Source organism: Poecilia reticulata, linkage group LG10, assembly GCF_000633615.1.
Source record: "Poecilia reticulata strain Guanapo linkage group LG10, Guppy_female_1.0+MT, whole genome shotgun sequence".
NCBI lineage: Eukaryota > Metazoa > Chordata > Actinopteri > Cyprinodontiformes > Poeciliidae > Poecilia > Poecilia reticulata.
The window spans coordinates 16,328,751-16,349,690 of record NC_024340.1 but is presented as its reverse complement, the minus strand read 5'-3'; the positions used below and the strand labels follow the sequence as shown (position 1 = coordinate 16,349,690).

The 20,940-nt window shown below is 37.3% G+C and overlaps 1 protein-coding gene across 1 annotated transcript in view; it reads right to left on the bottom strand.

The window, feature by feature from the left end:
* zdhhc9 (zDHHC palmitoyltransferase 9) overlaps nt 1-20,940 on the bottom strand; it is a 29,993-nt gene continuing 9,053 nt past the window's right edge. The window contains exons 2-9 of the mRNA XM_008420652.2: nt 18,458-18,618; nt 12,820-12,978; nt 8,859-8,996; nt 7,916-7,964; nt 5,909-6,011; nt 2,084-2,187; nt 1,846-1,942; nt 1-594 (exon numbers count right to left, since the gene is read on the bottom strand). Of these exons, the coding sequence (XP_008418874.1) occupies nt 424-594; nt 1,846-1,942; nt 2,084-2,187; nt 5,909-6,011; nt 7,916-7,964; nt 8,859-8,996; nt 12,820-12,978; nt 18,458-18,618 (982 nt within the window). The 3' untranslated portion in view covers nt 1-423. The remainder of the gene's footprint in view (nt 595-1,845; nt 1,943-2,083; nt 2,188-5,908; nt 6,012-7,915; nt 7,965-8,858; nt 8,997-12,819; nt 12,979-18,457; nt 18,619-20,940) is intronic.

Genomic DNA, 20,940 nt, shown 5'->3' with positions numbered 1-20,940 from the left:
TTTATTCATGTGGCTAAAATATCTGCTCTAGAAAATCTAAAATACTGGGTAGGATTTAGAGTTTCTGCAGTGTTTTTGATTCAACCGATGTTCAGGAACCGGACCCTTCATCTCTGATGCTTGCTATAACTGAACTGGCCTCTGGATATAAATGTTTACAGTTTCAGATGATGAACAAACAGACTAACAATCAGCGTTGGCTCTCCGAGCAGCATCTCTCCTACGAGTCTTTTCCATGCAGTGTTCAGGAGACGGGAAGCTGCTGATTTTCCTTCTCTTCTAGGAGTCAAACGTCTCTGCAGGAAAAGCGCAGGCGCTCCAATCCGTTAAAGGTCAAAGGTTAACTGAATCCCCCTCATATGATCAGGTGTTGATTATTATTGTTTTTCAGTTCGTGAGTCGACAGATTGCTGGTTCATCCAGCTACTGGTTCTTGGCGATGGACGTCTCTGCATCGGTCTCGGGGGAAGCCAGCGGCGGCAGCTTGGCGGCCGGCGGCTGGTCGTCTTTCGGGCCGGAGCTTTTCTCTGCTGCGATGCTCGGCTTGACGTCGTCAGGCGTGTGCTCGTTGGGGATGAGAGGAGCTGTGGTTTTCTGTGGAAAACATGCAGAGAAAGAGGTTAAAAAGAGAGAAAAGCAGATCACACCGAGGTCGTCATGGTAACACATCTTACTGGGTGATAAATCGTTCCAGAATTTATTGCGATAAACGATAATATTGTTGTTTTCAGACTATTTTCAACTAATATAATGCAAGATCATACTCTTAAAGATCAATAAGCTTTAAGTTCTGATTAACATTTAACACTGGAAGACATTTTAAATCTCCAAAATAAAGAAAACAACAGAAATAACAAATAAAATGAATTATTAAGTCTCTGTAAACAAAACTGTCCTTCAAAATAAAGGTGTAGTTGAGACCAAAGCACCAGATTAAAAACTTTAATCATTTAGTTTTTGAAGAGAAAAAAAGAAGACAAAAACAATAAATGATGCAAACAGAAATGATCGAGTTTGCTTTACGTGATCATGTGGTTAATTGATTTATTGCTTATTGTGACAGTCTTAGCCACACTTTTCAGATTTTAATCAGTCCAAAATTTTACAATTGCAATTGTTGGCAGCTTTGTGTTGATCTCTTACAGAAAATTATAATAAGGTTCATGGTTGACACATGAAAAAATGGTAAAAGGTTAAAGGAGTACGGAAACATTAAAATCAAAACCACAGAGCAAAGAGAGTAAATATTTAAAATAAAAATTAAACATTTGGATAATATTGTTCAACAAAATAATAATAAATCAAACATTTGGATGTTTTGATTTTTGTTACTTATTTATTACCAATGTTATCACCGTGTATTTAATATGTAATAATAATAATAATAGTAATTTAATATATTAAAAGATATCATAACTTAAGATTTTGCATCCTAAAAATAAGCAAAAAGCAGACAAATATCCTGAATTAATAAATTCTCTTTTTACATCTCTTACTTCTTTTTGTTTGTTAATTTTTATTTTATTTTTATTTTCTAACAAAATTTGAATCAGGAGAAGCTAAAACTGCAACTCAAAGATTTCTGGGTAGAAAGTATTTACAGATAAAGAAGTTTAGTTACAATTTTTATGCAAAATGTTGATTTTATTTTGCAGTTTTGTTTTAAATACTGCTTTGAGTGTATTGTTCTTTAAGAAATTATTATTTTTTAAGTCAGTTTACTCCATTAATCAATGACTAAATCAGCTGACGATCATTCCAATAATTGATTAATCTGATGAATCGCTGGTTGTTTCGCTGCGCCTTGCAGCAGAGGACTGACTGGGGGTGAATTAATGCGCTCACCGTAGTTTGTGCCACTGGGTTGTCGAAGGAACAGGGACCTTCGCTGTTCGCAGCAGCGGGCGAATCCTCCTGCATCAGCCCTCGTCTGTCCAAGACGCTGGAGGGCAGAAAACGGGTCAGAAACTGAGTGTGGCGCTCATTACTGATCCGAACAGGGAATAAATGGGGCAACCAGACCAGGAAATGCTTTATAAGTAGAGAAGAAATGAGGAAGCTGAAGGAAAGCGGAGGTATTCACCTGGGGTAGGTCGGCCCACACAGAACCTCGCAGCAGTTTTTGATGATGTTCTTGTGGCTGTAAGGATTCTGGCCTCTGTTCTTCCCAGACCAGGAACCTTTAATCTAAAAAAACAAAACACACAGCAGCACCAATTAGAGCAGCAGCAAACAACACCAAAACACGCCCTGCAGAGTCAACCGGTTCACTCCCACAGTCCCTCCTTCAGCTTATACCTTATTCAAAAGCATGCTTCCGTTTTTAGACGATATTCCCACCGGCTTTGGTTTGACCTACTAAAATTCATCCTGCAGGATTAAACGATTCCTGCTTTAACTCCGTTCGCCACAGAGAGAGTGTGGAAAGATTAAAAACTCTTAGTTAATTCATGAACATGCTTTATGAAATGGATTAATGACAGAAATGCCTCCACATTATCACGGCTGCATCTCCACTCATCACATAACAGGGTTTGAAATTTAGCTCAAGTTAATTAAACTAAACAACGCAGGATTTTAACTATTCATGACGAGTTTATCTAGACTGAGCAAAACCACAAAATTTCACAAAGTATTTCTCATGCAAATATCTCAGCTTAAGTAGCATTTCAGCAAGATACAGGAGCTTGTTTTAACAAATTATTTTTTAATATTGATGAAAAAGTTCCACTTCCACTGAGATTATTTCATCATGGCAAAAATGTCTCGCTATAAGCAAAATAATCTATGAGTGTGACTAGAACTTTTAAATGGAAATTTTGGTATTTTAGGGGCGAAAATTACAATAATTAATATACGAAAAAAAATAACAAAATCAGGCAACAGAAAATTTTCCAAATCAGTTTCTTTCAATAAAAAATTGATTTTGAACATTTAACAAAAACTGCAGGTGTGCGTGTCTGTTTATGGTGGATTTTTGGTTGAAACATGTTTGTTTTTCATTCAGTTGGTAGAGAAAACAGAAATTTTACTCAAGTAAGAGCAGAAATACTTCATACTAAAATTATTCAAGTAAAAGTAGAAAGTACAGGGTAGTAAAAATAGAAGTTACTCAAGTGAATGTAACTGGTTACTACCTAACTCTGCACACTCAGTGATAAAAAGATGTAGATAATCCAGATTAAAATATAGATAAGTGCATCTGTAACATGACTCCTACAGCTCAGCATGAACTAAACGACCCACCTGCAGGGCAGAGAAGACAGAAAAATGCTTCTGGTGGTAAACATGTAGGTCACCAGGCACCGTATGTGTGTGTGTGTGCGTGTGTGTGTGTGTGTGTGCGCGTGCGTGTGCATGCGTGCGTGTGCATGTGTGCGTGCGTGTGCGCGTGTCTGTGTGTGGATGTACGTGCGTGTGTGTGATCTATGGGAAACCAGAGCGGCTGCACCACTCAAGGTGCCTCCATCATGCCGCTGTGCTTCTGGCTGCGCTCCCAGACCCTGCAGGTATCGATGCATCTATTATTAGGCTGATCACAAACGCTGAAGCGACCGGGCTGACAGCCATCGCTTCATCTCCCGCAGCGGGAAAAAAATAAATAAAAAATCACAGGTCGCAATGCTTCATTACTGATTAAATGAATGGAAAGAATGAGGCTAGTCATCCCACTGGAAAGGAGCAAAGGGACGTAAATTAATCATTATAACAAAGTAGAAGAGCTCAAACCACTAACATCATCGTTCCTGCTTCGTTTTTGAAGTTCTGCAGTCAGACGTTGGCTTGAAAACACAGAATATCTATTGTGAATCTGTTCTCACTTCTGTGGGTAATTAACGACCAAACACAGAAAAAATGATCAATTGTTCTATTCTTATCTGGTTTGGGCCTCAGAAGCTTTTCTAAAAGTAGCCCAGAGGTTCGGGGAAAGAAAGAGACGAGTCTGTTTTGCCCTCAGATGTGACAACGGCTTTAAGACTAGAAGCTATTTTTACGTATTTTTAGATGATTAGATAACATCGAAAAAAAAACTGCCATTTCAGGTTCCAGCTGACTTAAATATGCTCAGAAGCTAAAACAAAATCCAGAAACAAAATGGAGCTGAAAACAATACAGAATGTGTTGAAACAATACAGACAATGTAGGTGTTTTTACTTTAAACAGACATTTTATCAACATATTTACACATTTTTATACTTCTGTTTGAGTCTCTACTGCTTCTAAAAACAGCCTAAGTAATAAAAAAAACACCCTACTCAGTCATTTCTTGGCAATAAACTGGTGTTTTTTAGTGTCTGGAAATGGGCCGTTTTTAAAACCTCCCGAATGTTAAGTCACATTCCGCAGGCAGTGCACCGTTACCTAGCAACCCCAGCCAGCCCAGAACAGTTACCTAGCAACCCCAGCCAGCCCAGTGCCGTTACCAAGCAATGGCAGCAGAGTTCTAACTCTTTTGGTTAGCTGGTTAACAGGCTTCAATGTGTTGGGTTGGAATAAAACAGCTTTTGGGTGGGTTGTTAAAATTTGAGCTGCTTTTCACAACATTTGGTGGATTTTTAGAAAGTTTTCAGAGGAAAATTCTTATTAATAGTTGTTGTTGCTATGCGGCAGAAAAGCACAAAACTTTTCCTAAAATGCTTATCTTATTAGCTCATTTATTTTTGAAATGTCTAGAAACTACTGAATGTGAGATCATCAGTGATTAGTCACTGGTTAAGTGTTACTATTGTAAAACAGAACTTCATGGGTGATATTATTTAAAGGACATACTGTATTAGCATAAAAAGTCTCACTGTGTTCAAAGAGTCCCTATTGGACCTGGTACTGGTCAGAATATAATAAAGGAAAACGACCTCTGGCATATATAATTAACAGATATATGTGACTATATCTGACTTTTTTAACATGAGTTTCGGCTGAGATTTGGGCTGATTTTTTTTGTTTTTTTTTTGTTTTTATGTTGTGTTTGGGCTGGAAACTGTTGCAGCTGTATGCACTGTACAATGGCTTCTGGAAAAGACAAGAGTTTTGTTGCTGACTTACAACTCAGAAACCACTTGCTGTGTTGTTGTTGGTTGAGCAGGAGGCTCTACTGATGCTTTTCAAATATGTCCAGTTGCATAATTGTTTTTAGTCATTTTGGTGCAAGAATGATTTTGTGCAAAAAATGTAATGAACATGTTTAGCATACCCCATAGATCTATCCTAACATGTTTAAGGAAGCATAAGTTACCTTTAAATTATTATTCATCTGCAGCTTCTTTTTCTATCACGAGAAAAAAAAATCTTATTTTTTTACAACAGAGTCGACTTTAGTTTACAACACAAAGGTCTTGTTAAACAAGCTGCAGTTTACGAGCCCCTCTGTCCTTCAGGGGTGAACGAGGTGCTGCAGTTGTCACGGTAACGGTATCGACTCTTCGATGGCGCAGAGTTCACACCTCAATGATGCCATTAGGATTTCTCATCACTGTCATCACAGACTTGATTATCTACACTGTCTGCGAAATTTCAGAATTACCAAATGTTAAGCATGTTTTCAAGTTGAATTATTTTTTATATGCGATTAAAACATTTAGATGTACAGTTTGAGAATTGTCAAAGAAATAAAAAAGACAAAAAACAGAGATAAACAAAAACAGAAAAAAGGAAGAGACGATGAGAAAAAGAAATGTATAAAAGAAAGAAAAGAAAGGAAGAAGAGGGAAAGAAAGAAAAGGAAGAAAAATAAAGAGAAATAGGAAAGAAAGGGACTGAAAAAAGAAAAGGGGAGAAAAAAATATGAGAAAAAGGGAAAAGGAGAAAAGAAAAAAGAAAGAAGGTAACAAAGGAAAGAAAAAATAAAGAAAAAGAACATGAAAGGAAAATTGGAAAAAATAAATAAAGGAAAGGATCCTAAACCACTTACGTCCTCGTTGGTGGTCTGGTTCAGAGAGATGAGGTAAGTGTGGAAACCAGTCAGTCCCACCATCGACCACAGGGTGAAGAAGCACACCAGCACTTCCAGTACAGTGAGTTCCAGTTAAGAAACCACAGCAGAAAAAGGTCTGAGTCATGGCCGCCGGTTAAACAGACGGCGGTGTGAAAACAGCTGGAAGTTATATAAGGTGATTAAAGACGCTCGACGGAAGAACACGGAGAACGGACGGATTCCTGCTCCTACAGACAGATTCACGTTTGATTAAAGGTTACAGATGCTCTTTATTTTCTTTATTGTTTAGTTTTATTTTGTTGTGACTTTTGTTTACCTAATTCAGTTATTTATATTTAGTTTTTAGAGTGTGTTTGCTAGTTTTCATTAGCTAAATATTTTTAGCTTCAGTTTAGTTTTTAGTAGTTATAACAGTTTTAGTTTTTTTATACTTTGGTTAATTTTTAGGTGCAGAATTCAAAAAGGTAAAAGTATTTTATTGTGATTATGTTTACACTGATTGGGTAATGAGTACTGAAAGAAGACATATTTTCAAAAACTATATTTTACCAACTGATTCTGGTGTTTCATGCCAACCTTTGCTGTCAGGAGGATTATGGCAATTTACCGACAGCTGACGTTGTGTGGTAAAAAAAAACAACAAAAAACATAAATTTCACATCGGCTTGAAAGGCTAATAAATAGATATTAAAAACAAAAAAAACAAAGGTTGTTATATTTATAACTTCAGCATGTTTTAGTTACTTTTTATAAATTAACAGTATGGTTCCAGTTAGTTGCAGTTTTTCCTCCGTTAATTACCGTTTTTGTTTATTTCAGTTAATGAAAATGTTTTCTCAGTTTCAGATTTTGTTATTTTGTTAGTTTCAGTTAACTAAGAACCTTCAGATCTTGTTTCCATCTTGGAGTAGTGAGGATATTCCACCTCTCTAAGCTGTGCTGTAAAACCTGTCAGGAACCAAATGGGACCAAACATTTGTTACTGATTATTCACTCCTGGCACTTCATTTACAAGCCAAGAAAAGAAACAGTTTGGAACAGATTGCTGAAAAGAGGAAGCTGCTGCTTTGAGAACAGGACTGAGAGTCCCTAAAATAACCAGTTGACTTCCTCTGATGTATAAATAACATCCGTTATGAATATCAGGCCCTAAACTGGGGTCAAATGTCAACATTTGGGAAGAATAAATCCAAACTGTCCGTTATGATGTCACTGAGTTAACTTGTTTGTGTTTCATAAAATTATGTATCCCAGTAATTTATCTACCAAAAATGAACAACACAGGTATATAATATTTCATAACTTTTTGATTTACTTAACTGAAATTAACTGAAATTCAGTGTTTTTTTATAATAATTATATATAGAGATGTACCAGTTTGGTTTTAAGTTATTTAAGAGCGTTTTAAATACAGCGCTAGCATCACTGCAACAGGAAAGAGAAAAACAAAAAACCAAAGGATGAATCAATCCCAGAATAAACTTTTAGTTAACAATATAATCTGTTACTGATAAGGTAACTAATAGTAACTTCATTTCCAATAAAAATGTGAGCAAAATGAGGATATTCTGCTAATTTCAAAAAAACAATTTCCATTAATAAGAAATGTAATTAAAATCACAAGTGAACAAGTTTGTTTATGTAATATATGAGTAAAAAACCAGCAGCACCATCATCCTCTTACCACTTCCTGTCATAATTCATTGTGGTTTTCACCAGTAGTAACTTGATGTTGTTGATAACATGACTTGTGTGAAGTGAGGAAAGTGTTTCGATTGCATTTTTGCAAAACACACTAATTTTGATAAAACCGAAAAAAAATCATCCTAGCGCAAAAACCTTTTATTGAAAAAATTTATTTCTAAATTGGCGTGTGAAGGAAATAAGGTACGGACAAACGGAGGAAGAAAGTTCTTGACTTCCTTAAAACATGGCACACACACACACACAAACACACAAAATGTATTCATGTTTAAAGGATATGTTCCAGGTGTTTCCTTCAAGGTGTTCAGAAAGCCTTGATCCACAGAGCCTGAGCACAAAGAGAGACAGACAGCAGAAACAGGGAGGTAAATGTGCTTGAAAAGTAAAACTCATATATAGAGTATGGCACTAAAGGGGATTTATTATACAAAATTCAAATTTTGAACATTTTAGTATATCCATTTGGGTTTATACTGCTTCTAAAAACACTCAAAACACTTAAAAAAACACACCAGACAGTTTTGGCCAATAATTGGCTGATGTTTTTTTGGTGTCTGGAAGATAAGCCATTTCAAAAACCTCCAGGTTGTTAAGTCACAATCGACAGGGGCTGCGCTGTTACCTAGTAACTAGCTGAGCCCCAGCAGGTTTGGTCAGCTAGTTATACACTGTATGTGATGTACAATGGCTGCTGGAAAAGACAAGACAACTTACCATCCAGAAACCACTTTCTGCATACTTGTTGGTTGTGCAGAAGGCCCTACTTCTGCTTTTCAAACATTAATTTTTATGATGTAAAGAAGTTTGAACTGCCTTGTTGTCGAAATGTGCTGCATGAATAAACTTGACTAACTGATGTGCTTGCAGCCATTTTCACGGGAGAGTCTGGGTGCGTGGCCAGCAGCAGCTTATTTGGATTTAAAGTGACAGGACGCCCTAAAAATGCTCTTTCTGAACAGGCAGAACTGACGACTGAAATCTCACTTTCTAAGAATGACTTTGTGCAAAAAAATGTACTGAAAAATGTTTCGTATCGTCACGTTTTCCTTTAAAATAAGAAGGTCAAAGGCCAACTATTATCTCTTTCAGTACAACAAAAGCAGCAAATCACGTCAGGTTGCTTCTGAGGCTCCAGTTGATGCAACATGAACAATCAGCTGCTGTGACGCTCCTGTTGCGTCACGTTCTTCCAGATCTGCCACATTCATGCCGCCATACTCACGCATGACGACGTGGACGATGTTGAAGGCGAAGATGTAGATGGTGAGCAGGGACAGCGTCAGGGTGAACAGGTAGAAGTACCTGTAGTTCCTCTTGCCCACGCAGTTGCCCACCCACGGACAGTGGTGATCAAAACGGTCTGAAAAACAACAACAATATTCTCTGTTAATATGTGAAAACAACAAGCTGAGGCATTGTTATAGAAATCGAATGTGTGAAAAATGACACCAGCTTTCTGTGAATCTGGAGTCTAAAAATAGTTTTCTTCCTCCTCCGTGTTTGGAGCGAAGCCAGAGGAAAGCAGGGCAGGGTCGAAACGAACAACAGGGAGAAAACATTCCTGCACGGATATTTACCCCAGTTTCACAGCAAGATACTGAAAACATGGTCAGTATCTTGTATCAGCATTTAGCATCTTTAACCTTCTAGGTTCCTCATAGGCCTTCAGATTTAAACAGAAGTTCAAACACTTTTTAGAAGCTACACAGAGTTTGAGGGAAATTGTTTGATTTGGGTTTATTTTATTTATTTATTTATTTTTTGACACAAATTTAAATTACTTGTCAACAAACTTGAGGCAAAAATGTTGAGATTTTTCCAGAGTTTCTTTCTAAATTCATCAATCCTTTAATTTTTTTTACTTTTTGAAAAGTCAAATAATGAAGTTCACAATAAAATTGTAATTATATTTAAAGCAAAAAGGATTTAAATAGGGAAGAAAGAAAGAAAGAAAGAAAGACAGATAGAAAGAAAGAAAGAAAAAAAGAAAGAAAAAAAGAAAGTAAGAAAGAAAGAAAGAAAGAAAGAAAGAAAGACGACAGGAGGAAAAGTAGAAAACTAGAAGACTAGAAGGACAAGACAGAAAGGAGGACACTAGGAAGAAAAGAAGACGAGTGAAGAAAGACGGGAAGGATACTAGGGAGGTAAGAACAGAGGGCAAAGGGAAGTAAAGACAGCAGAAGAAAAGAAAGATAGATAGTAAAGGAGGACAAAGATCCAAGGAAGGTATTAAAAAAGGTAGGAAGGGGACAAAGTAGGAGGCAAAGAAAGAAAAGAGAGACAAGAAGTTGGGCAATAAGGAGACTATGAAGGAATACAGGAAAGTTTTTTTACTGCTGTTTAATCAGATTCTGTTAATAACCGAGTTCAGTCTGACTGTTGCTAACAGTCGTCAACGTAAACCCGGATCTCATCGGGTCACAAGCTGAAGGAAGCAGCAGCAGCATCACAGGAACGTTTTAAGTATTTAATATCACATTAACATCGGTCTACTCAAAGCCCGTCCACCTTGAAAAGAAAAACCATCTTCCAGTTCGCCTAGCAACAGCAGCCACTCAGGTCGAGAGCAGCTAACAGGGTTTCTGATTGATGCAGGGTCTATCTGAGGTACACAAAGCAGCAGGAGAGTAATCGTTCACACTTCAGGAAAGTTCACTCTAAAGCTGCAAACGTTGCACTTCCTTCACAATCAAACCGAGCTGTGAAAATTTAACTGCACTTAAATCCAAGATTTATTCGGTTTCAAACGGACAGCGCTCCATCACAAAAGCAGAATTTGCTCCTCTTCGGTTTGGTCAAACATTAACCTTGACCTTGAACAGGTTAGGAAAAATCTATGGTCTAAACAAAACATGCTCATTAATTTGTTTGCACAAAATAATTTTTTGATAATGAGATTTTAGTTTGGTCAGTTCTGCCTATTTGAGCTGTTTAATGGTCTCTGTCACTTTAAATCCAGATAAGATGCTGCTGGCCACGCCCCCAACTCTACGTTTGCACTTGCATATGAAAATGGCTGCAAACAAATGCAAAATTATGCAACTGTACATCTTTGAAAAGCAAAAGTAGAGCCTCCTGCACAACCAACAAGAATGCATTAAGTTGTTTCCAAATGGTAATTCAACAATGAAATACTTCTCTTTTCCAGCAGCCATTGTACAGCACATTCAACGGTAAAACCAGCTGACCAGACGTGTTGAAGCTCAGTTTGGGTTGCTAGGTAACGGGGCTGGGTTTTATTAAAGGTTTTAATTAAAGGTTTGGTGTTTTCTCTGACAACTATTGTGAAAGAATTTTCCTCTGAACATTTCCTAAGAACTCACCAAATGCTGTAAAATGCAACCCAAATTTTAACAATCCCCCCAAAGCTTTTCTTTTTCCCAGATTACAAAGGACTTGATTCTTAGATCATAACAAGACTCGGGGATATCTGTTCTACAACACTATTACATAGTAACACTTGATTAACCAATAATTATTAATCATTGATAATGTCACATTCAACCAATTGCATTTTAAAATAATAAGCAAATTCTGTGCTTTTATGCCACACAAAGACAACTATCGCAAAAGAATTTTCCTCTGAATACTTTCTAAAAATCTACCAAATATAAAAACCAGCCCAAATTTTAACAACCCGCCCAAAGCTGTTGTTTCCAGTCCAACAGCCCAAACCAGCTGACCAAATGTGCTATAGTTGCTAGGTAACGGGGGTGGGCTTGGCTGGGGTTGCTAGGTAACGACACACTGCCCACTGAATGTGATTTATTTTAAGGTTTTTAAACAGCTCATTTACCAGACACCAAAAACCATTAAAGTTATTGCTAAAAAAAGACTGGCTGTTTTTTTTTTTTTTACACTTTAGTTGCTTTTAGAAGCAGCAGAAACTCAAATGGAAGCATAAAATTATGCAAAATCTGAATTTTGCATAATAGGTCCCCTTTAGCTAGCATGAAGATGATTCCTTCAGTAAGAGCGACTGAGGCGTGTCGCTGTGTAATGGCAGCCTCTCCACAGCAGGCGCACACAGACGAACCAGTGTTCACAATGACTCAGCGTTTATTCCCTCACTGAGGCGCCACTGTCTCCTCTCATATCGCCCATGACTCCAAGGCTTCCTTCAAACACAGCCCTCAATCATCAGCAGCCAAATCACTTTTACTTTGCGAGGTCGGGAGGCGACACGCGCCGACAGCTCCCAACTCAACATGGGCGGAGTCACAGTTCAAACCACCTTCATCGTTCAAAGCACAGGCTGCAACTCTTAGTACTTCCACCCCGTCTGCTTAGGTCAGCGTCTATTTTAAAAGCTTTTTAAATTATTTTATGAATGCTGATATGTCTGCAGGCAATTTTCCTCCCAAATCTCTCTTCCTTTAACCATGTCTAACTCAAATAACCCATTTCACCTGATTTTATTAAAACTACACTGCAGCTGCTGCTTGGACCAACTTTTAAAGTTTTACCTTTTGAGCTTCTTACAAAGTATTTTTGTCTAGTTTCTATGTAAATACCTGTGAAATGCCCTGTAGTAGTGTTTTAGCATTAGCTTCCAATAAATACCCTGTTGGTATAGCACTTTAGCATTAGCTTAAAGAAATACCTTGTTGGTGTTGCACTTTATCGTTAGCTCCTACATTGTTTGTTCAGCTCTTTAGCATTAGCTTCAAAGAAATACCTTGTTGGTGTAGTGCTTTACCATTAGCTTCTGCTAAATATACTGTTGATGTAGTGCTTTAGAATAGGCTTTTGCAAAATACCTTGTTGATGTAGCAATTTAGCGTTAGCTTCTGAGAAATACCCTGTTAGTGTAGCACTTTAGCATTAGTTTTCGCTAAATACCTTGTTGGTGTAGCACCTTAGCATTAGCAGATCTAATGTTTATGATTATTGCTTTAGGGTTATCACAACTATCTTTTAAGTTAGCGGTGCCCACCACTAGTTTAGAGGTAGACTTGTTTATCTTCTAAATTAATATCGATTAAACATTAATTGCATTGTAACGAACATAATTTACTTTTTTTCTGATAATGGAAATGTGTGATTGATGCTTAATTGGATGAAATAGTGTAGGCATTTGTTGAGAATGGTTTGATGTTTGACAAACGGTGGTACTGGTTGGTTTTTGAACGTTAAAGTGATTTAAAGCAGCCAATTTCTGCAGCACCGCTGAGATGGCGTACCAACACAGTTGTCACAGATGCTGCAGTGAGACGCTCGCGGAGGCCGGAAGATCTTGCAGGTGTAGCAATACTTGAGCTTGACGATCTGGTTGTTGATCTGAACGTTACGGATCCGAGGTGGAGGTCGCTGCCCAGACGGGACGTTCCCATTGGCTGCCTCTGTGAATTAAAATAAAAACAAGATGTGAGCACAGAACACACCGACAGATCATAGTGACTTGGTTCTGGAGTTGTTGCTAAAGGCTCGATGTGTTGCTTTTGGAGATTTTTCAGCTTACTTCATGTTGTCAGACTGATTCTGTTTAAGTGATTTATGGTTTCCACAACCTGGCAGTAATTAAGTTTTGGTGAAATTGAACTAAACTTTTCAAAAACTGTAACCAGTAACAATTATTTCATGATTTACCAAAGAAGGAGGAGTCATTTTTACAGTGCCATTTCTGCAAAAATTAAATCGTTACTTGAAAACTGCATAACTGTTTACTTTACTGATATTGATATGAAACATTCAAGTTTGACAAAAAAGCAAAACCAGAAAAAACGAACCGAATAAATCTACAGAAAAAGATTAGATCACTAAAAAAACCAAAAACAAACAAAAAACAAAAGTAGAATTCAGATTTTGAATTCTATTTGTGAATTCTGAAATTTCTTCTCAAAATTCTGATATTTGTTTCTCAAAATTATGACATTTTTTGTAGAATTGTGATATAGTTTCTTGGAATTCTGACAACCTTTAGAATTGTAACTTTTTTTTTCAAAATTGTGACATTTCTTCTTAGAATTCTGGAATTTTTTCATAAATTTGACATTTTTTTCTCAGATTTGACATTTTTTCTTCACAATTGTGTCTTTAGTTTTAGAACTCACACATTTCTTCTTAGAATTGTGACTTTTCTTCTCAAAATTGTGATATTTGCTTCCTAGAATTGTGACACTATTTCTCAGAATTATGACTCCTTGTGAAATCAAAAGTCAGAATCCTAAGGAATAAAACATCACAATTCTGAGGAAAAAACATCAGATTATTTTTTTCTTTTTTTTTCAGTTGCTCTGATCCTCTTCCATAGAAATGTTACGTTTGATTGACAGTTTATCATTTCTGCTTATGCTTCGCTGCAGAAGCCAGGAGGCTGACTAATGATCACAAGGCTGCAAACTCAGATCCCTCAAAAGAGAAACCGCTGTGGAGAATCGACCATTAAGTTGCCGCAATGAGCAGACAAGAATTACCTCTTAATGGGAAAGAGCAAGCATGAATTTCCACATGAATTTCTGGAGATGCATTAAGATAAAAAAAAATTATATTAGAGGGAAGTTAATTCTCTCGGCTGGAGAAAGCATACAGACAAGAGGATAAAAGTGACTCTAATTTAAACTAATAGCGTATCAACATTTGTTTACAGCCTTCAGTAGAGGATATCTGCCATGTAAAGTGGTTTTTGCACGAATAAGTCAGACTCATTATGAAGCATTAAAATGGTGAACAGATTTTTTCTGACAGTAAGAGATAACCAATATTAATCATCCAAATAAAGCTGGAGAAGGGCCTTCGACAGAAACTGGGAATAATTTGAGAGAATGCACTCAGAGGGATTGATGCCACTCCCAATGGAGGCCAATCTGCTGGAGGCGTGACAGACAGGAAACAGCTTCCTGGAATTAGAAACCCTCCTCAGGAGCGCCACCAACAGGATGAGGGAGGGAAACACCCAGGCTGCAGCAGCCACATCAAAATGTCTGCCTGGCTATTAAAATGGCTTTTTACATAGAAATAGCTAAATTAAGCTAAGCTAAGCTAAGCTAAGATAGGATGCACTAGAAACTGGACACACTGCAAAAATGCAAAATCTTATTTATGGACTATTTCTAGTGCAAATATCTTACAACAAAGACTAACAAAACTAACTTATAAGTAACTTCTCAGCAAGATACAGGACCTTACGTTAAGTAAATAACTCCTTAATATTGATGAAAAACTACTAGTTCCTTAGGGAAATTATTTTACTTACAACATGAGAAAATGTCAGAGGAACTAGTCCTTTTTCATTAATATTAAGGATTATTGACTCAAAACAAGATTCTACATGCTGCTAAAAAAACTACTGTCAAGTTAGTTTTGTTTTATTTCATCTGTAGTAAGATATTTGAAACAGAAACTAGAGCTAAATTACTTGGTAATATTTTGTGTTTTTGCAGTGTAGCAACTCCATGGTAGGTCAGGCCTTTAAAGATCTGTGATCGGCCAGAGAACTGCAATCGATGCACTCCTAATAATTATTTATCCTAATAATAATTATGTAATCTATATCTATTAGAAGATTAAGTATTACTTTAATGTTAACATGGAAGCCAAATAATATTTTGGAAAGTGAAAATGTGTAATTTTGCTGCAGATGGCACAGAAACTGATGTCCACTAATTAGTAAAAAATATACACATATATATGTTTGAATAAAATACAATCCTAGCACAAGAATTGTGAAATATCCTTTTAGTAACAGATTAAAAGATGCGTCACTTTTTGGTGCATAATAATTTTTTCTTTTTGTTTTTCTACTTTAACCTGCAACACAAGAATAAAAAGATTTGATGTTTTCTATTTAATAAGTTATTATCTAACATAATAAAATTAAACCAAGGCAGTGGTGTAATGATAACCAAAGCCAAAAGTATCCGAATTAAATAATTTACTGAGCAATTGCTCCAGGTGCAGCTTGAACAGGGATTTCAGGTCAGTGTGAGGATTTCTGTAAAATCCTTCATGTAACCTGCTGCAGCAAACTGCAGCTGGTCCATTAGGGCCATCAGGGCCACAGCAGAACCGCCATCCTCCACGCAGAGTGAGTCATGGTCATAATGAGAGCAGCAAACCCATCTTCAGAGGGCTGCGTGCCTCCGCTCGCTCGCTACACTGACTCCCTTAACGCCGCTGCTCCAGAGTTTCCCCACAGTGAAATTTAAGCACATTTCAATCAGGACTGGACAATAACAGATTCAGAGCTGCACAGCATTCTGGGAGATGTAGGCAGAGGAAAAGGCTTTGACCAACATTTCATTTCCCTGTGGGAGTAATAAAGTATTTTTGAATTTGAATTTGAGTCAACTCACTCACTCACTCACTCACTCACTCACTCACTCACTCACTCACTCACTCACTCACTCACTCACTCACTCCTCAGTTACCTAGCAACTCACTCACTCACTCTTTGGTTGCCTAGCAACGACCTGTTACTTACACAGCAGCAGTTTAAAGTTCCGCCACTCTGTCTCATAACTGCTTAAAATGTGAAAAACAACGATGTGGAGTGAAAACTGGAAAGGTTACACCACCAGTTTCAAATGTTTAAACAAAAAACAAATCAATAATTATCAATATCGTCTGACATGAAACGCTTAATGAGTTCATCACATCCTGATAACCAACTTTTCTTATTAAAACGTTTTTCTTGTTGACTATGGTTTTTGTAATGAGACAGAAATTCTCGTAACCTGGACCTAATACAACTCACATGAGGGATGATTGAAATAAAAGTCACTTTTTGAAAAATGTGTATGCTACAAAATAAAACAAGCCAAAACAAATTACTTAAATTGGATCCGAGACGAAAAAGAATTAGAGATTTTATTTTTTTAAATATATTGTCCAGCTCCTTAAGGAAGTAACTAGAAAAACAAGTTTCTAACATAAGAAGCATGAATAAACACAGCTCTGCCTGCTTGCTGCCAAACAAACCAATCTGAAACATTTATTGATCATAAATACTTCTAGCTTTAACCGCTACAATTTTTCCTGCATCTCTGCTTGTGATTTTTCTCCAGAAAGCTCCCCAGGTATAGATGAGGTAAAACATGCTGATGTCACTCCTGTAGCTGCCCTTAAATGCCTGATCATAAAGGTTTGATCCTGTCAGTAAAGACCGAGAGCAAACTCCAGGGATTTTAAAGACACATGTAAAAATTGTCTTCATGACGTCATTTTAATTAGGCAAAAAATACAAAAATTAACTCTGTGAATCTATGTTCAGTATTTGAATCAGAAATCACAGAGAAAGCTTCTAAACATGGGTCTTTGTTTTCACATTTTTACAGTAAATTTGTAGCCTTTTTCCTACATTTTTTCTTCTGCACATTTGTCCTTTAAAAGTTAATAATTAGCAGACTTGTATCTCTGGTCTCACATGCAGCTGTAACATTACTAATCAGCTGGTCGTGTTTGTTTTGCCCTGCCAAACCAAAGACATTACACTCCTTTCTACTTATCTTGTGGCAAACTGGAACCACAGTCATGAGCAAATATATAAAGATTGCCAACCTGTCAAAAGGTCGGACACCTTCTCACCAGTGAAGTGGTGTCCAAACGTTTGACTGGTAGGGTTTATATAAAACTCTGGAAAAAAATTGAGACCGCTTAAAATTATCTGATTTCACTCTTTATGTTTAAGTAAAATGAACATTGTTCTTTTATTCTATGAACTACTGACAACACGTCTCTCTTACTGTCAAACTCTCTGAGTTTTTTTTTCTACAATGGCCCTGATACACCACATTAGATTTTGCATGTTTGAAAGAAATGTTCCTAGTTTTCAGTTTCTTTTGGGCTCAATTGAATAAATGTATTTTCAGTAATAAGAACTGGATTTGGGTCACTGTGTTTCAAAACTCTTGCTATATTTAGCCGAGTTTAGCAAAGCTGGCTTCTCAGCACACCCCTGGATTAAGTATTTTGGTTTTTGTCAGTTCTTGGAAAATAGCGTACGATGTTTCCAACTCTCCACATTTTTGTTTTTTAAGTAACTGAAACTTTTCTGAATTTGAAATGTCATCAGCTAACAGATGGAAGCAGATCTGGTTGCTTATTAGCCAGCTGTTGTAGATTATTTACATTTGTTTATGAGGAAACTCGTGGACATTTAATCAGCAGTGACTAAACCATTGTGTGTTTTTGGTGACATATGACCAACACTTAAACAGTTTAGGATATTTCTATGGGCCATACAAAGCATGTTCATTACATTTTTTTTAAAGAAAACCATTCTTAGATAATGAGATTTTAGTCTGATTAGTTCTGACTATTTTGAGCTGTTTTAGGGCCTCTTGTCACTTTAAATCCAAATAATCTGCTGCTGGCTGCGCCCCCCACCTCAACGTTTACACTCGCACGTGAAAATGGCTGCAAACAGATGGACAATTACACAACTGTACATCTATGAAAAGCAGAAGTGGAACCTCCTACACAACCAACAAAAAAGTAGCAAGTTGTTTCTGGATTGTAAGTCAACAACAAAACATTGTTCTTTTCCAGCAGCCATTGTACGGCGCATACAGCGGTAAAACCAGATGGCCAAATGTGCTGGAGCTCAGCTTGGGTTGCTAAGTGATGGAGCTGGGGTTGCTAGGTGACGTCGCAGTGCAACAATCGGGAGGTTTTTGAAACTAGCCAAAAAACAGCTGGTATTTTTTTTTAAGCACTTGGGTAGAGACACAAATGGAAGTATAAAAACATCCAAACCATGAAATTAGCATAATAGATCCTCCTACACAGTTACAACATTCATTGGCTCCATTAGCTAAGCTGAGTTCAGGTTCAGATGATTGTTTTTCCCCTCTGAGAATGGAGACGAATGCATCTACTGACCGATCTCCATCTCTATGAAGTTGGCCTCCTCTGGAAGGGCCCGAGGCAGGACCCCGGGGTCGCTGAAGCTCGTCCTCAGCAGCATGGCTATGACGAACAGGAAGAGCAGCACGGCAAAAACCGGGATGGCAGGAGACAGGTGGACGGCCAGGTACGGACACCTGCACAGGAGCACGGCAAAAAATGTTGCTCTAGTTGGAAATAATACAATAATAATACAATACAGCATTTATGAACTCTGAGTTTGAGGATTTTAAACTTTTAACTGGCAAATTAACACCTTGGATTAGGAAACACAAGATTACATGGGATATAAAATTGGAAGATTCACTTTTAATAAAAATAAAATCACAGTAAATGCTCATGACTTAACATGTTCACAATTACATGAGCCCCTTGAACAAAATAAAGTTATTACAGAAAAAAAACCAGCCTGATGTTTTTTATTTTTTATTGATATCTGTATTGGTCCCAATGTTGAAAAAAATTCTGGATCAAGTATTGATGACAATGTCTCTGATTCATAAGGGCAGATCTATTCAATGTAATTCTCTACTCATGATTTATTGATTTTACATTATATTTAACGTTCCAATTGCTCTTTCTGAACCATTTTATTTGTAGCAGTTTATTTTTTACAGAGGTAGCCAACTTATTGGTTTCATCAGCTTATCTTTGTTATTATTGGTTCTTTTCCTCCTAACTGCACTGATTCAACAAATGAAAGTTGTTTTTACATGTTTTCTTTTGAAGCTATTTGTGTATTTTAATGTCCTGTATTAATGCAGAGTCCAAAAAAAATTGTAATTCAGTACATTTATGTCTGTGTTTTTAGTCCCCAGTTGCTACGTGATTAAAAGTCTACGTACAAACACAGCGAACATTATCCTCTCAGTGAGGTCGCACCAGAACAGAAACACTCTGATCTGCTGCTTTAAGCATGAGGTCATGACCTTTTAACCGGACCTCACAGCTGTGCATAAACAGGCCGCAGCCTCTTCGCTGGCGGAGAACATGGCTGGTATCAGCATAGCTCTGGTAGTCGGTCCAAGCGGGCCGAGAGCCAGCAGGACTCCTCTGAACCCGCCTGCTGCTTGGTAACAGATGGCAGCTGCAGAGCAACGAGCTGCAGCAGAGCAGCAGCACCGAAAGCTCCTGAATGCTGGTATTAATACCTGAACTGCTTCATCTCTGTTAGATGGAGACGTTTATTCATAAAGCTAAAGAAGCTCCACAGAACGGAGATGCATCCTGAACAAGAAAATGCTGTTACAGCAGCTCACGTATCACAGAACCACCATTAGTAAATTTAACATAATTTGACTATTCAGTGTTAAGAAATGAAGTTATGCTGTGTAATAAAGGATAAAGTTAATGACTGCAGTTTGGTTACATCTTTCCTGACTTTCCAATTTAACAGTCGTAGCAGTAATCAGTTTATTCAGTACATTCAGGTCTGTCATGATAACAAATAAAAGGTATGAGCAGAACACAAGCAAACAAAAAATAGACATAAAAACAGCAGCGCTGCAACTTAGTTATTTTAATAATCAATTATTCTGACGATTAATCGATTAATCAGGTAAAAACATTCTCACATCCTTTTCATTTAGCGACTTAAACATTTTTATGCAATCTTAGAAATGCGTTAAAAGATGCAAATAAATAAAAAACTTGAATTCTTCTTTTGCACAGGATTTTATTTGTATTATTTCACCATTAAATTATTTGCACCTTAAAAATTTATTGTTGTTTTTGGAAAGGTTTTGTTCAACAATTTCATCATTTTTAAGATCCCTTTAGGGAAAAAAATCACAATTTTGACCACAAAATCTGTGATTTCAGACGACAATAATATAAATTATAAAACACATCCCAACATCCTGGAGGGACTGTCTGTCTCATCCAGCCAGGATTTCCATTTTCACAACAAACTTAGCTAACAGGAAACAGCTTAGTCAGCGAAACACCACAAAGACCAGAGTCCATGTGATTAGCTGCGACCGCAGAGAAGTCAGCATACTGGAGAAGCGACCAGCTCCCAGCTTCACCAGTCTGAGCGCTGCAGCGTTTCCCCACCGCTAATGGGAAGCAGCAGCAGCATCAGAGTCGGATCGATAGAAACTTCCAGTGTGAGAGCAGGATGACCAGGCAGGTGATTCCTGTAATAATGACCATCAGGAACTGGAGTCACGCTCCATCATCACTTCCCATCAGCCCCTCCTCCGCTGAGCTGCTGAGCTGCTGAGGCGCCGGCGCGTCAATCAGCAGAGATCCAGAAAAACTGGATCTGGATTGTTTACATTCCCACAGGATGAAATGTTTCCTCCTCAACAGAGAGTTACATTTACTCGAAAGAAAATTTAGTTTTCCTAAGCTGTACTTTTCAGTTTTTCTTGAGTAATTTTATATCTCTGCTCTTACTTGAGTAAAATTTATGATTTTTTTTACCCACTGAATGAAAAACAAACATGTTTTATCCA